The 14,797-nt window shown below is 38.4% G+C and overlaps 1 protein-coding gene across 1 annotated transcript in view; it reads right to left on the reverse strand.

The window, feature by feature from the left end:
• CAV2 (caveolin 2) overlaps positions 1-14,732 on the reverse strand; it is an 85,900-nt gene extending 71,168 nt beyond the window's left edge. Inside the window, exons 1-3 of the mRNA XM_012559487.2 lie at positions 14,570-14,732; positions 14,055-14,242; positions 8,476-8,641 (exon numbers count right to left, since the gene is read on the reverse strand). Of these exons, the coding sequence (XP_012414941.1) occupies positions 8,491-8,641; positions 14,055-14,242; positions 14,570-14,719 (489 nt within the window). The 5' untranslated portion in view covers positions 14,720-14,732 and the 3' untranslated portion in view covers positions 8,476-8,490. The remainder of the gene's footprint in view (positions 1-8,475; positions 8,642-14,054; positions 14,243-14,569) is intronic.
• Between the last annotated feature and the right edge of the window lie 65 nt (positions 14,733-14,797).

Consider the following 14,797-nt stretch of genomic DNA (forward strand, 5'->3'; position numbering starts at 1 on the left):
AATTACAGTTGATTGCTCAGTTGTTTCTTCTATAGTGATAACAATGTTTTGATGTTTTATTTACAATGTTTTGATTATTCCCTCCATTTTGAATATGACTCCCTGCATGACCCCTGTACATACATATGAAATTGATTGAATCTGCTGGGTATCCTGTGGCAATCATCTCATCTTGTTTATATAACCCTAAATAATATGCGTTATCTCTGTGACTGCTTCAATGCGTCTGTATCTAAGCTGGCGAGAAAGGGTTAGCTGCACGTTAACACTTCTAAAAAGTGTCATGATTTCTTGTTTGTGACAACGCCTATGATTTTGATATTAATTAATTCACCACTGGAACTTTGGGAGAAAATACGTAGGTAAAAAATATTTTCCATTGTGGACATCCATATTTGGTGATTTCTTTATTTTGGTGCATTGTATTTACAGTGTTTCAGTAAGAAAGAATATTAAACTTTGTTAGATCATATGATGAAGACAAAAGTTCTAAAGAAACCAAGATCATATTGTGTGGTCCAGTTAAATTGCCTTTGTCCCATGGCAAAACATTGTAAACCCTGATCCTTCAAAGCTGTCTAAAATATCCAATTCTCTGGACACGAAGAGGGGAGAAGGAGGAAGAGGAGGGGAAGAGAAGAGAGTGGATGGATCTGTGCTAACGGTTGCCAATAGTGGAAGCTATAAACTGCATGCCCTACTGATAGGGGGCCAGTGTAATCATTATTGCAAAGCACAGCATTATTATATTAGGTGGGAATGAAAAATTAGAGAAAAAATGAGCATGAGAATCACAATATTCATTATCACTATATAAAAATATCTATTAAACATTTATATGTGCAAAATAGACATGTTTTTCTATACCACTAATACCTTAGCAAAAATTACATATATACTAATTACTAATATGTATGTATACACACAAATGCTGATAATGTACACAGAAGTCATCACACATATACTGCTGATGCAATTATAAACTCTACAACCCTATTGAAAACATAGTACGACAATATACAACTAAGCTATAAATGTGATTATATACTTCTTTCCAGTTTTTGTGGTTTTGAAAATTTATCATGAACAAATTACTCTACAGAAGGAAAATACATTTATATGTGGTTTTCCCAAGATAAACTAAATGACAATAAGATTGGATAACATATTAAAAAATATCCAAATTGACAAAAATTTCCAACCAAATGAAAACAAATACAAAGTATGGGCTCTGCTGAGAAAAATTTATGCTCAGTCTAGACAGAAAGTTATTACTGTAATTATAAATATTTTATGTGCCAAGGTGTCTGGTATTGAGAGAAATCATTAATATGCTTTTGATACATATTAGGGAGAACCTTGTTGAAGGTAATGTAATTTTATGAAATTTATAAAAGATAGGAATATTGGCATTTGGGGATACATTTTTCTGACATTAGCTAGAGTGTAGGGCCTGGAGCATAGCTCATAAAGGGAGGAAAGGGTGTGCCCAGGAAAGCAGGGTATAGGGCTTGGGGAGGGGCTCAGGGGCTAGGAGAGGGCAGAGTGAGGAGCAGACCAGGAGCCCAGATGCTAGCTTCAGCGGGAGGTTTTACTAGTAAGGGTAGAAACTGACTCTACCGACGGGAGAATAAAAAGGTGCTTCTCTATAATGTAGAACAGGAAAGGTGACATGAATAATGGACTGAATAATGGATGAAAAAGAAGGTTTTGGCTGAAAGGGAGAACAAGAAAGTAGAACAGACATGCACACGTCCTAGAAGTAGAAAATCATCTCTCAAGTGATTAAGAGCTTGGACCTCGTGTCAGATCCCTTGGTTCAAATCCTGACTGCTAAGGTGAACTTGGGCAAATTATTCAACTGCTGGGCATCAATTACCTTATCCTAAAAGTGAGGATGATAATAGAACCCATATTGTAGGGCGGCAATGTGTAGATTAAATTAGTGGCCAGCAGCTAGTAAGTACTCAACAGACGGAAATGTTACCATATTGTTGGAATTCTCCCATTGATGTAATGCGGGAAGGACTCAAACCAGTTTCCTCTTCAGTATAATAAGCATATTAATCCTTGCCACTTGCCTCACCAGAATGTGGTGTGTGCATCCCTGCTGCTTTCCCAATGACTCCTTGTTTCACTGTCCCAGTTAGCTGAGGCAGCAGTTGGCTGGAACTGGTGCCTCATTCAGCTAGAGAAGCAGGTCCTGCTTTCTGCCCTTCTCTCCCCTTTTGTTAAGGTTGGTGCTCGATGACAAGAGACTCCCAGGCAGGGGGAGAAAAGAATGCTCCCACGATGACCTGTTGCTCCCATCTCTGCCTGATCCACTTATGTCTGAGAGAAATATTTGCCCTTGGCTACGTGCTGTTTCCCACTCTGAGTCACGTCTCTTCCTTTCTCTCATCATCTCCACCCCTACCTTTTCCTATAATGGCCAAATGACTTCTCCAGCCCTGCCGCCAAGCTGAGTGACCTAACGCATCTAAGTGCAGGCAGATAGGTGCCCCTGCCCTATTTTTAGATCATTGTGTAAGTGGTATGCTCTGATTTCTCTGACTGCTGCATGATCTTCTTCCTTTGCCACAGACACATTGCAATGTCAACAGCACAGAAGCAAAGCGAAAGAGACACAAATGGTCACAAGTTATATTTCAGCTTTCATTTTAAGTTTTGCTCTTCTGCATTGTCTTCAGGGCACAGGGTTCCTCCAGAACTCCCAGGCCCCCTCTCAGGTGCCTTTTCACTCGATAAGACAAGGGCAATTTTCCTTTGTAGAGTAAAAGTCCTGCAATGACTTCAACTCCCTCCACCCTTGTTCAGTTTCCATTGCCTCCTTCCCTAGGAATTTGAGGCAGAGGTGTCCAAAAGCAAAACTGTAAAGAGTAAAATTGTGTCATTGGAACCTCCTGTTGTCTCTTTTCTGTCCCAGCTTTCTCTTTGGTGGTGTCTCTTTTAATCAGTGTATGATGCTCTCAAATGGCACGCAGAGCCCCACGCTTGAGTCCTTTTCATAGCGTTCAATACCCTCTTCTGAGATCCTCCATTCACACAAAAGTAATGGATGACAGCTAACAGATTGAAATGATACCCCACCAAAGGACATTTTTCGCTTAAGCAAGCATCAAGATGTAAGGTTCCAAAGGCGGCACTTCATACATAGTCCAAAGAAAGAAACTGAGAAGTAAGCACAAAAATAATTAAAAGTTACAACAAAGGTGCCTTCTTTTGATCATTTCACTATTTGGAGGTGAACAGGGAAAGGAAATTAGGCTGATAGATTATGTAAGCCAAAATAATTTTTATTCCTATACAATATAACTTGGTTATCTAGTATACCCTTATCCTCTGCTTCTTCCTCTTGCAACCTTCCTTTCCTTTCCCCATTCTCGATTCACATATATACACCTTGAAAGGAGGAAATTCTGATTTATGATAAATTACTTTAGTGGTGGTAATTTTTCATGTAGCTCTTCCCACTATATATATATATATATATTCTTAATGTGTAACCCTGTGAAAATTCTGTAAGCTCTGGTTATCTTAAATAAACACATTCTAAAATGATACAGTTGTAAGTTAAAAAAAATCTGAGCCATTATTTATGTAGTTTCTCCATGATGCTATTTAATTCGTCCTAGGACTCAAATGAGATCATGTATGGGACTGTGTTTTCTACAAAGTAAACTTCTGTAAAAACAATGTTTTATTTTTAGAAACTTCAAATTGGGAAGCAGAAGAGCAAAAGAAATAACAACATTCGAAAATGCCCCAAAAGTATGTTTCCAAATAACTTTCTAAGAGCTAGGGCTTCCTGCCCCGGAAGATTTAAAAATAGGCTTCAGATAACAGAATTGAGACTTAACTACTCCAAAGGACGAAATGCATCTGATATGCTTTATGTACTTTTTTTTCTTGTACTTTAGATGGTTTACAGAACTAGCTTCTCATTAAACAATCAGTATACATATTGTTTTGTGACATTGGTTACCAGCCCCACGGCACATCAACACTCTCCCCTTCTAGATCGTGTGTTCCCTATTACTATCTTTCCTGTCCACTCCTGCCCTCTAGTCCTTGCTCCTGGGCTGGTGTGCCCATTTAGTCTCCTTTTGTTTTATGGGCCTTTCTAATCTTTGGCTGAAGGGTGAGTATCAGGAGTGACTTCATTACTGAGCTAAAAGGATGTCCGGGGACCATACTCTCAGAGGCTCTCCAGTCTCTATCAGGCCAGTAAGTCTGGTTTTTTTTTGAGTTAGAATTTTGTTCTACATTTTTCTCCAGCTCCGTCCGGGATCCTCTACCGTGATTCCTGTCAGAGCAGTCGGTGGTGGTAGCTGGGCACTATCTAGTTGTGCTGGACTCAGTCTGGTGGAGGCTGTGGTAATTGTGGTCCATTAGTCCTTTGGACTAATCCTTCCCTTGTGTCTTTGGTTTTCTTCATTCTCCCTTGCTTCATATGGGGTGAGACCAGTGGAGTATCTTAGATGATCACTTTTATGTACATTTTAGTCTTCCCGATTTAATGATTCATGAGTGAGAAAGTGTTGAGACAAAAAATTTTATCAGAACCAGTGCATTTCAAGTCCCTCTTGCAAATGAAGAAAATTATACAAAGTGATTCCAACTCTAGTTCTGCAAAAATGACAAGTTTTCTTCAATTATTTATTCATATAGTCATTCATTAAGAAAGTATTGGTTGAGAACTCATCCAATGCTGGCCACCATTTCAGAATCCCAGGAAACAATGATGAAGTCATGTTTTTTGTCCTGAAAGATCTAGCAGTCTAGGTGGTTTAGTTAACAGGGTTAGTTTTATTTGTACAAGAATTTATATGAAGATATGTACTTCATATTCACTTAATGTGAGTCTGAGTGGTTGGGTGGAAAGACTTCCCAGAGGAAGTGAAGTCTGCGTGGATTTTTGGAAGGAGCTGGGAGTTAGGCAGAACACTAGGGAAAGAGTGGTGCCATTCTAGGGGCAGGAGAGAGCAGGGTACACAGAAGCAGCATTGACACTTCAATAAGGCTGCCGCTGACAGTCGATAAAAATGACAGTGGGTTGATAATGAAGGACTTGTACACGTTGCTCAAGAGTTTGGATTTTATTCTAAGGGCAATCACATACAATTGATGTTTTTAGGCAGGGAAGTGATAGGGGAGTCTTAACATGACTACTATTTTTTTTTTTCAAGGAAAGATGGATTGGAGGGAGATCATATGGCAGGCAGGGAGTGAGGCCAGTGCAGACAGCTAGGCAAAAGATGAAAACAGCCACGACGATGGTAATGTAGCAACAATTTTGGTAAAAATCTTCAATACAATAAATTTGAATTAATTGAAGTATATTATGTTTAGCAGAAAATTACACAGTAATAAAGATAGAATTGTTAAAATGTTAGGAATCCTTGTCACGAAGAGTCAAAGTCACATACACATTTTCACAATCAATCAAAGAGAGTAAAGTGCATGCATTAATTATTGTATTTATAGCACACCAACTCTCAAATTGATAGTTTATTGATTTTTAAAAACCCCTGAATGGAACAGCTACTTTGGATTGCATATATACAGTCAAATGTTCATCCTACTGAAGTTACAGAAAATAATGAGATGGGAAGCTCCTTAGAGGTCATTTGGTTCAATCCTTTCATTAAAGATAAGGAAACTGAGACCTAGAGATTAAATCATTTGCTGGAGGTGACACCCCTCAGTAACGGCATTGCTATGACTAGAATCCAGATGCCTGACCCTTAGGCCAGGGCTCTTTCTACTACACTCTTAACAGATTCCCAAGAAAGGCATCAAAATAAACTAATGGGATATGGATCACTATCCAAAAGAGGGAGTTATAAAGTTCTTTAAAGCTACAAAACACACTGAAAAAGGCAAATACTTGCTTTATATTATTAAAGGTTGGTGATTTTCCCACAATAACTGACACAAGAAAATCTATGCCAACGTCAGCAAATACTCTTCACATACTCACTTTCCAAAAATAATTTTGGACTGTACTCTGGCTTTATGGTACAGGTATCCAAGTGCATGTGATTTATATTGTTATTACTTTATCATTGAAAACAGAAATGTCAGTTTATTTAGGATTTTCAAGAAGAGACTACTTCATAAGAAGATGAAGTATTGTGGGTTTGTGAACAGGCCATTTCATACCAATCATCAAATGACAGAAAAATTTATATGGAACCTCTTTAAATGCTGGGAAAAGAAAGAATTAAATTACTAATCTCACAATTTTCCACAGATATATTCCAAAGTTAGCATCTACTCATGTATTTATTATGTACTACGAGTTTTTAACAAGGTAAACACTAGTTTGAAAAGGTTCTCATTGATCAGTTCCACATTTAATGAAATAAACGATTTCAACACATTTTATGGGTTTTTAGAAAGTTTATTATGGATACTGAGAAAATCTCATTACCTACCCCTCCCCCAAATAATAAAAAGAACCAACATGAAACCTGAACCCACTTAGTACAAAATTTGAATCTTTGAAATAAAACAGTTAATAGTAAATCTCAATAAATACTGTTCAGAAATAAGGAAATCGTATGTATTACTTGTTAAAAGGTAGGAGGTTTTGTTATATGTCAGCCTACTTAGGCTTTAAACTTGCCAGTCACTATCTGAAAAGATAGAAGTTCATGATTTATTAAAGTATATATCTGATTCATCAAATACTTTTGGCTAATCGACACATCCAAACATTTTATAAACAATTTTAAATACAAGGTGTAACTATAAAGTCATGAGACTGGTTGACCTTTTAAACTAATGTAATAGAATCTATGCAGCCAAATGGGTGATACTGCTAAAAGCAGCAGGTAATGATTTTGAGACTCTTTTCAAGGATGCTACAATGGCCTAAGACAGTTTTAAAATGTCTCTTGTAACTACCTTCAAAAGGATATGAGTTTCATAATTTAATCGTTTGCTTGCTTTGGTCTCCAATAGTATTCTAGTTCAATCATCTTTTATATCGACCATCATGGCTATTTTGAAAGATCAAATTAATCGTCATTGAATAAAGATTTCTTACCTTTGAAGATATGCAAGGAATGTTAACCCAGGTTCTGAAATTTGAGCACTTATAATGTACGCACTTTTAAGATGTGACATTATAGAAAGTTTGTCTAAAAGCTACTCACATGCCTCTTAGACATTTTTTTGTACGTGCCTATCATTTCAGAATAATGAGCCTTTTTAAAGTGACATAACACTGAATAGGACCTTGCAGTTAAAAAATAAGAATAATTTTACACTGTTACAAAACTCATATTATACAACATCATAATAGTCTGTAGCTGTTGGTGTTTAATTTATGCATATAGCTCAGTAGCATGGATCCAACAAGAAGTTAACAACTCTCAGTCTCTCATTGCAGCTTAAATTGTACTAAGCGCTAGAAGTAGCCTTTATCGGAAAATGTTATCACATAGCACCAAAATTACTTGAAGGTAAAGTGAAACATTAATAGGAATACAGAATACAGGTTTAATTTCTAACTACAAGAGAGAAAGCATCTCCTAGATGATGAAATACCAATTAGAAATGGATTATTTTACGATTATGGCCAGATACATATCAGTCGTAACACAGTTCAAGATTTTGCTTGGAAAAGTTATAAAGGAAAGCATTGATTGGTCTTTTACATTCTATTCCAAAATAAGATATTTATGCTTACACAATCAAGACAGTGCAATCTCCAGTGAAGTTCCTCATGGGAGATACATTTACTTATTCTATATATTAGTTTGACAAAATAACAAATATAATAAAAGTGCTTTAAAGCAATCTGATTAGAGCAACATTTACATTAAGTACAAAATACACCGCAAAATGAAAAATCTTGTCAAATAGGCCTGTAGGTTAACAATACCTTATTTAAAGGAATACATTTTCATGAATCTATTTTCACATTTATTCATTTTATCATATTTGATAGCTATTACCACCACTGTGTGCTTCTGTTACTGCTATTGCTAATGAGTCTTTATATATCCTAACTATCGCCAAAAATTTATCTGTAAAGGCAATTTAAAAAGTACTACTCTGTGAGTAAAAAAAGAAAGAAAAATAACAGATCCCATATTTTCATTAGCAGTTGTGCACAAAACTATTATAGTGTTTTGAGAGAAATGTCCCTTGATCATTATAAATTCTTCACTATAAAATATATACTTTTATTTTTTAATACTTTTGTATTAAAGCAAAAACTGTCTGCCTTTAACATTAAAGTGTTGCCAACCTACTGTATAATTCTGGCTGTAAAGTTAGATAGGAAATCCTTGGCTATTAATTATAAAAGTATTATTTGAAAAGACCTGCCAATAAACACTTCTAAATGTGGTTGTCCATTGTAATCGTTTTCTTAATTAGAAGAGTGGGGAAATGAACAGAGCAGTGGTGCTTCTGTGTTATAACCATAGAGAAGTATTAACAGTATCTACATCTCCAGACCTGGGGTCCAAGTATTCAGTCGTGGCTCAGTCGCAGGCTGACAGAAGAGAAGCTTCGTCCTGCGCTTGCACACAATGGCGCAATGACAACATCTGTCACACTCTTCCATATTGTCTGCACTGAAGGCAGGACCATTAGGCAGGTCTTTACAAAAGGCATTATAATCCTGGAGCAGAGGGAGAGATGTAGGGATTATTGGTGTCACAAAATAATGCTACTGACTCTTGTACATACATGGAAAGATATAATAATGACCAAATTCCCCTGAATCTGTCTGAACATTTGAAACAAATAAATGAACAATTACCCTCACAGTACTAAGATGTACAAAAGATATGCTGATTAAAAAATTGGCATGTACATGATAAATGGTTATCTCCTTCCCTTGGTGCATGCTATGTAAATCAGTAAAACACAACTTAACAAAACAATATATTTATCCACCTGCTTCCTATCCCTGATCTTTAAACTGTGTAACTCTTCATATTTCCCTGAAATTCTACTTTCTGGTAGCCTTTCCTGTTGCCTCATTCCACTTCCCTACCCTCTGGACTAGGATGGGTTAGGTACTCCTTTTTGGTGCTTTCAAAGTACTGGAACAAACTTCTTCTCAAATTTACCAAAATATATCATAAATAAACCTGTTGCTGTCAAGTCGATTCTGACTCATTGTGACTCTATAAATAGATGCTTCTATTTCCATTGTTCCTAATATAATGTAAGCTCTTTAAGTGAGAACATCTTTGACCTATAGTAAATGTTTGAACTGAAACGAATTTAGCATTGTTATGCTTTATATCAATAATTTTTCATAGTAATTATACACATTGAAAAGAGCTCTGTGGTGTAGTTAAAAGAGCTCTGCAATAGATGTCAAAACTCTTAAATAAGATAAACTAGGTTTTCCTGAAATTATTTTACCTCTATGCCTTTTCCTAAGATAATTGCATATACTTATCTTCCCAGTCCGGTTAACTTCCAATGCAACCCTTTTTTTTTCCCTAATGTTTTATTATTTTAGCTGAAAGTTTACACAGAAAATCAGATTTAACAACTCATACCCAGATTGTTCTGTGACATTGATTACAATCCCTGCAACATGTCAGCACCCTCACCATTTCCATCTCTCCTGCCCCGTTTCCATCCATCCAATTTCCCTGCCCCTCCTTGCCTTCTCATCTTTGCTTCTCGGTAAATGTTGACCATTTGGTCTCGTATAGTTGATTGTTTAAAGGAGCACATTCCTCACGGGTATTATTATTTTATGGGCCAACCTATTATTTGGCTGAAAGGTGACCTCCAGGAGTGGCTTCAGTTCCAAGTGCAAAGGGTTATCTTAGGCCAATAGTCTCAGGGGTTCCTCTAGTCTCTATTAGTCCAGTAAATCTGGTCTTTTTTATGAATTTGAGTTTTGTTGTACATTTTTCTCCCATTCTAACCTGGACCTTCTATTGTTGCCTGGTCAGGATGGTTGTTGGTGGTAGCCAGGTACCATGTAGTTCTTCTGGTCTCAGGCTAGAAGAAGCTATGGTTCATGTGGGTCATTAGTCCTGTGGACTAATTTCTTCCTTGAGTCTTTGGTTTTCTTCACTCTCCTTTGCTCCAGATAGGACGAGACCAATAGTTGTATCTTAGATGGCTGCTGGCAAGCTTTTAAGACCCCAGATGCTACTCACCAAACTAGGATGTAGAACATTATCTTTATGTATCAAATTATGCCACTTGACCTAGTTGTCCCAGGAGACTATGGTCCTGAGCCTTCAAACCCAGTAAATCAATCCCACAAGGTGTTTGGATATGTCTAGGAAGTATCCCTGACTGTGCCCCTTATGTGCTTTATTGTATATATGAATAAATATGCAGCACATACAAACATGTATATACATATGCCCACAAATATATATACACGTGCATATATTCCCAAATGCCTTCCCACATCTATACAGCATACATATCTACCTATGTAACCATTCACATATTTTTTGTTGCAAAAATCATGTATAGCATTTACCGTAGTTGTACCTCTCAGTGTCTTCATTTATTTGGTCAAGTTGGGCTGACTTCCCCCATATTGTGCATTGCCTTTCCCATCACCATAATTAACACGTGTCTGCTATCTAGTAAGTGACTCCCCAGCCCTCCCCCTCTCATCCCTAGTAACCATCAAAGAATGTTGCTTTTTGTGTATATACCTATTCTTGACTTTTTATAAAAGTGTAATCCTCTTAATAATGTTCTCTGTTGTAGTGCTCCTTGAGCACAAAAGTATTTTTCTCATGCAGTGCTGGTGGCCTCAATGGAATCTTTATTATTACCCGGGGGGTGGGGCACAAAGGAGTAAGTTTGATTTTCTTGGTTTGCTGTTAAAATGTGACTTAAATAAAGATCTGCTGTACTTAGCCCAAAGTGAAGGGAAGATCAGGCAAATGTCTGATTAACTGATATATTTTTAGTATACTGAATTATTCATACTGACTGTCTACACAGATTATATTTATCTCGTGTTTTGTTCTAAGTGCTAGATACTTTAAACAGTTTTATAAGAAATAAATGACTGGGCATTTCAGAGCGAAACGGTCTGAATAGAAACTGAATGATAGCAACTTTTGACTTCTTATCCCATTATGTTTCTCACTTGATGTGGAGCCTTGGGAAAATTGCTACAAGTTAAAGCGAGAACAGGAAATCATGCAGACACTGGCTATCAAGATTGATTTATTATGCACTCTTGAAATGTCCATATGATGCTGTCATTCTAATGAATAATAAATGGAACTATTTTGAGGTCAGAAAATATAATGAAAATAATTATAACAAAATAACCTCAAACTGACATATTAAAAGACAGAAGTTTAGATTAGAAAGTTTCATAACCAAATCCACTTCAGCCAGAGTAGATGCACTTTCCACTCTATCTTAGGCTAAGAACTTTTCTATTCCCATAACTCCTTCCATCTGCGTGTCCTAAAAGGGAATTAAGCACATGACAAAGGTAGATTTTCCAGTTCAGCAAAGTGTAGCTGCTCACATTTGAGGACTTCAGTTCATAGGACATGGTGAAATCATTTTAATTTTATTTTCTTTAAGCGGTTGTTCTCTCACTTTGGATCAGAGGATATCAAACTCAAATTGTGTTCTCAATATCCAAATGGTTTCCCTTCTGAAGCTCCTGGCAATTTGGACTGACCCCAAACATGGTTGAGGTTCAATGTGGTCAACCAAATACTTCTTATATAAGTCTTATCAGCTGTAAGATTATATATTCCTCCATTAGCTGATAAAGCTCTTAGGACAGAGATTCTTTTATTTAGTTTTGTATTAACTATAATGTCATACAGATTGCATTGTTATAGCAATTTGTTGTCTTATAGAAATGAGATTGCTACTACTAAATTTCTACCAGTTGTATATCTACTTGCATTACATCCCAGAAAAAACAAGGGGTATGGGAGCTCCAACCCCATTTCTTTGGTGTGATCACTATGATCAATAACATGCAGTTGCCAAATGGTGGCTACCTCAGTCTGACTGTGGTATGGGATCAAACCAATTCACTGATCCCTATATAACCTGTACTTCCAGCCCAGGATCCAACATCACCAGCCTGGGTTCTGTTTTCTTGTTCGTTTAAAGATTTTAAAATCAGATTCATTGTGATGTTGTGGCTTGGTTCAAAGTTCCATTACTTTGTATTTTCATAGCTTTGATCATCAGCTTCTTTGTAAAACAATAAACACTCTTCTCCCGCCAGCCTTCTACCTCTCCTACTACCCCCACCAAAAAACAACAACTACAACAAAAATCCTTACCCAAACGGGTCTGCTTTTCTATAAGGCCTTTTCTTGAGCTGGTTTTATTGTATCACGGGAATGTAATCCATTACTGATACGCCTGTTTTATCAAGATTAAACTAACTTTTGAGCTTTTTTTTCTTTTTTTCTTCAATTACTCCCCCTACTTGCAATCACAGCTGCCTGATGACAAATGTGTGGCAGTTAAATATTAATGTCCCACATAAACATAATTTGAAAAAAACAAGCTGAAAGTTACATAATACATTTTATGTAGCTAAAAAGAGGTGGTTTGACAATTCACCAATGCAAGGATTGCACAAAAACACCCCCAGTTCTCATAACGGCCAGGTAGAGAGAAACATCATTTGGTGAACTATAGTTTTACTTCTATCTTTCCACTATTTAGTAAATGAAGACTTTTTTTTTTTTTTTTCCCAATTCTTCCACAAGAGCTTTAGGAAGGCCTACTTGGCACTTCATATTTTCAAATAGCTTCACAGTCAACATTTCACAATATGCTATGTGGTCACTCTGTTTTTCACATTTTTGAATGTGAGAACACTGACACAGAAGTTATAGGATGGATTGTTAGTTAATCTGGAATCCAAATATTTATGTGCTGACTTAGGCATTTTTAAAAAAAAATCTGTGTACTAATGTCAGAATAGGAGATAACTCTAAATCTGACAAAATTATAGGAACTTTGTGGATCTGTTCATATATAAAGACAAAGATTTTCATTTCTGATAGTCTTTTGGCAGTTTCAACAGTTTAGTTGTTAACAATCTTTAGTGAGCAAATTAAATTGGTGTTCTTTGTTTATCCTTTATTTAGTGAATTTTTATTTATCCTTTATTACCCTTTGATAAAGTGATTAAAAGAGACATGGTGGCATTAGGTTGACAACTGTGGCAATACTGGGGATGATCTGAATGTTCTTCCTCTCAGAATAGCTACCTTTTAAAACTACAACAAAAGCTTCTTGGTAAAAATATGACATTTACCCTTTTAAAATTGTGTTAATGCTTAAAAATGTTCTCCAAATTTTATAATGCATTTTGGGTTTGAATAACGTATTAGTGTCCAATAAGTTTCCATATTTCTTTTCCCTTTAACTAGATGCTACTCTCATTTGTGCTTCATAGGTGAAAATGCCATTTAGAGGCCTTCTCACGTCATTATCCTGCGGCTTGAGTTTTCATTCCTTTGCGCTGGAGTACCCTCACCTTAACTGCACACCTTGGCACCTCCTCGAATCCCATCCTTGCTGTTTGCTACTGGCAGGACTGAAGCAGCGCCTCCACTGTGATGCTTAGGCAGGTCTGCCACCCCTGCCCAATTCCTATTGTCAGCGGCATTCAGCTTAGAGATCACTTGTGTTTTACCCCAAGCACAGGTGATGACTGAATAAAAGATAACGAAAGAAATGAGCCCTGCCCAGAACCACACACACAAGTCATAACACAGCCCTATGAGAGAGCAGCCTGTGGCAGGAAGCATGGCCTCCAGGTCTCCACCTCCACACGGGGCTCCTCTTACATATCTGAGGGAAAATTGTGCCCGAGGAAAGAGGGATAGTCTGTCTTCCGTTTAAACTCCCAACCAACCTATTATTCTAAGAAAGCATACTGCCTTTCAAGGCCTCCCAGTATCTGCTATTGCATCTGGGGAGCTGAAGCGAGTTTTTCCCCCAGTAAGAAGGCCTGGAGGAGGAGGGTAGGGGCAGGTGGCAAAGAATATCTCGACGTTTCAGAAACCGATCCACCCCTGTGTGGCCCTTCTCACCAGATGTGCAGACAGCTGAGGGTGGCAAAGAGAATTCCCGCAGCGAAGGCCAGGGGGATGGCTAGGAACGCCGTCAGGAACTTGTAGACCACGTACTTGCTGATCTCAAAGAGGGCATGGCTGCAAATCCACACTTTGTCAAAGGAGTACGTAGACACCGGTTCGGCGACCACATCCTCGAAGCCCAGCTGCCGAGATAAGACGCAAGGTCCACCCCGAACTGTCACCCAACCTGCCACCCCCGGAACCAGGAGCGTTTGGGGCGGGAGAATAAAGAACGAAAGGCTTGGACCAGGGCGTCTGCACCTTCTTTTCGGGTCACGGTGCGCGCACCCGAATTTGGCTAAGAATCCCTGGCTACCCAGACGGCCTAGGGAGCGTGGTGAGGAAGGAGGTACGGGTCCCGGCCCCGCGGGGCTGACCAGTGTTAGGGGTGGGGGCAGGGAGGACGGGAAGTGGGCGCTCGGGGCTTGGGCCAGCCTCAGGTCCAGGTTACCGCTCGCGCCGCGCGTCACCTGGAGATGTGAGTTGAGCCGGTGGGGATCCCGGTCAGGGCCCGACGCCGCAAACTTCTCCGGTTCAGCGTAGTCAACGCCGCTGTGGCGGCTGTAGGCGTCGTCCTCCATGAAAAGCTGGACGTCCGCCTTCTCGGTTTCCAGCCCCATCGCGGCGCTCGGTGCGCGGGGCTGCAGCCGGGCTGGCGCGCACGGTCCGGGTCGCCGCGGCCGCCCCTTCCCGTCGCG

Source organism: Trichechus manatus, unplaced genomic scaffold, assembly GCF_000243295.1.
Source record: "Trichechus manatus latirostris isolate Lorelei unplaced genomic scaffold, TriManLat1.0 scaffold00251, whole genome shotgun sequence".
Taxonomy (NCBI): Eukaryota; Metazoa; Chordata; class Mammalia; order Sirenia; family Trichechidae; genus Trichechus; species Trichechus manatus.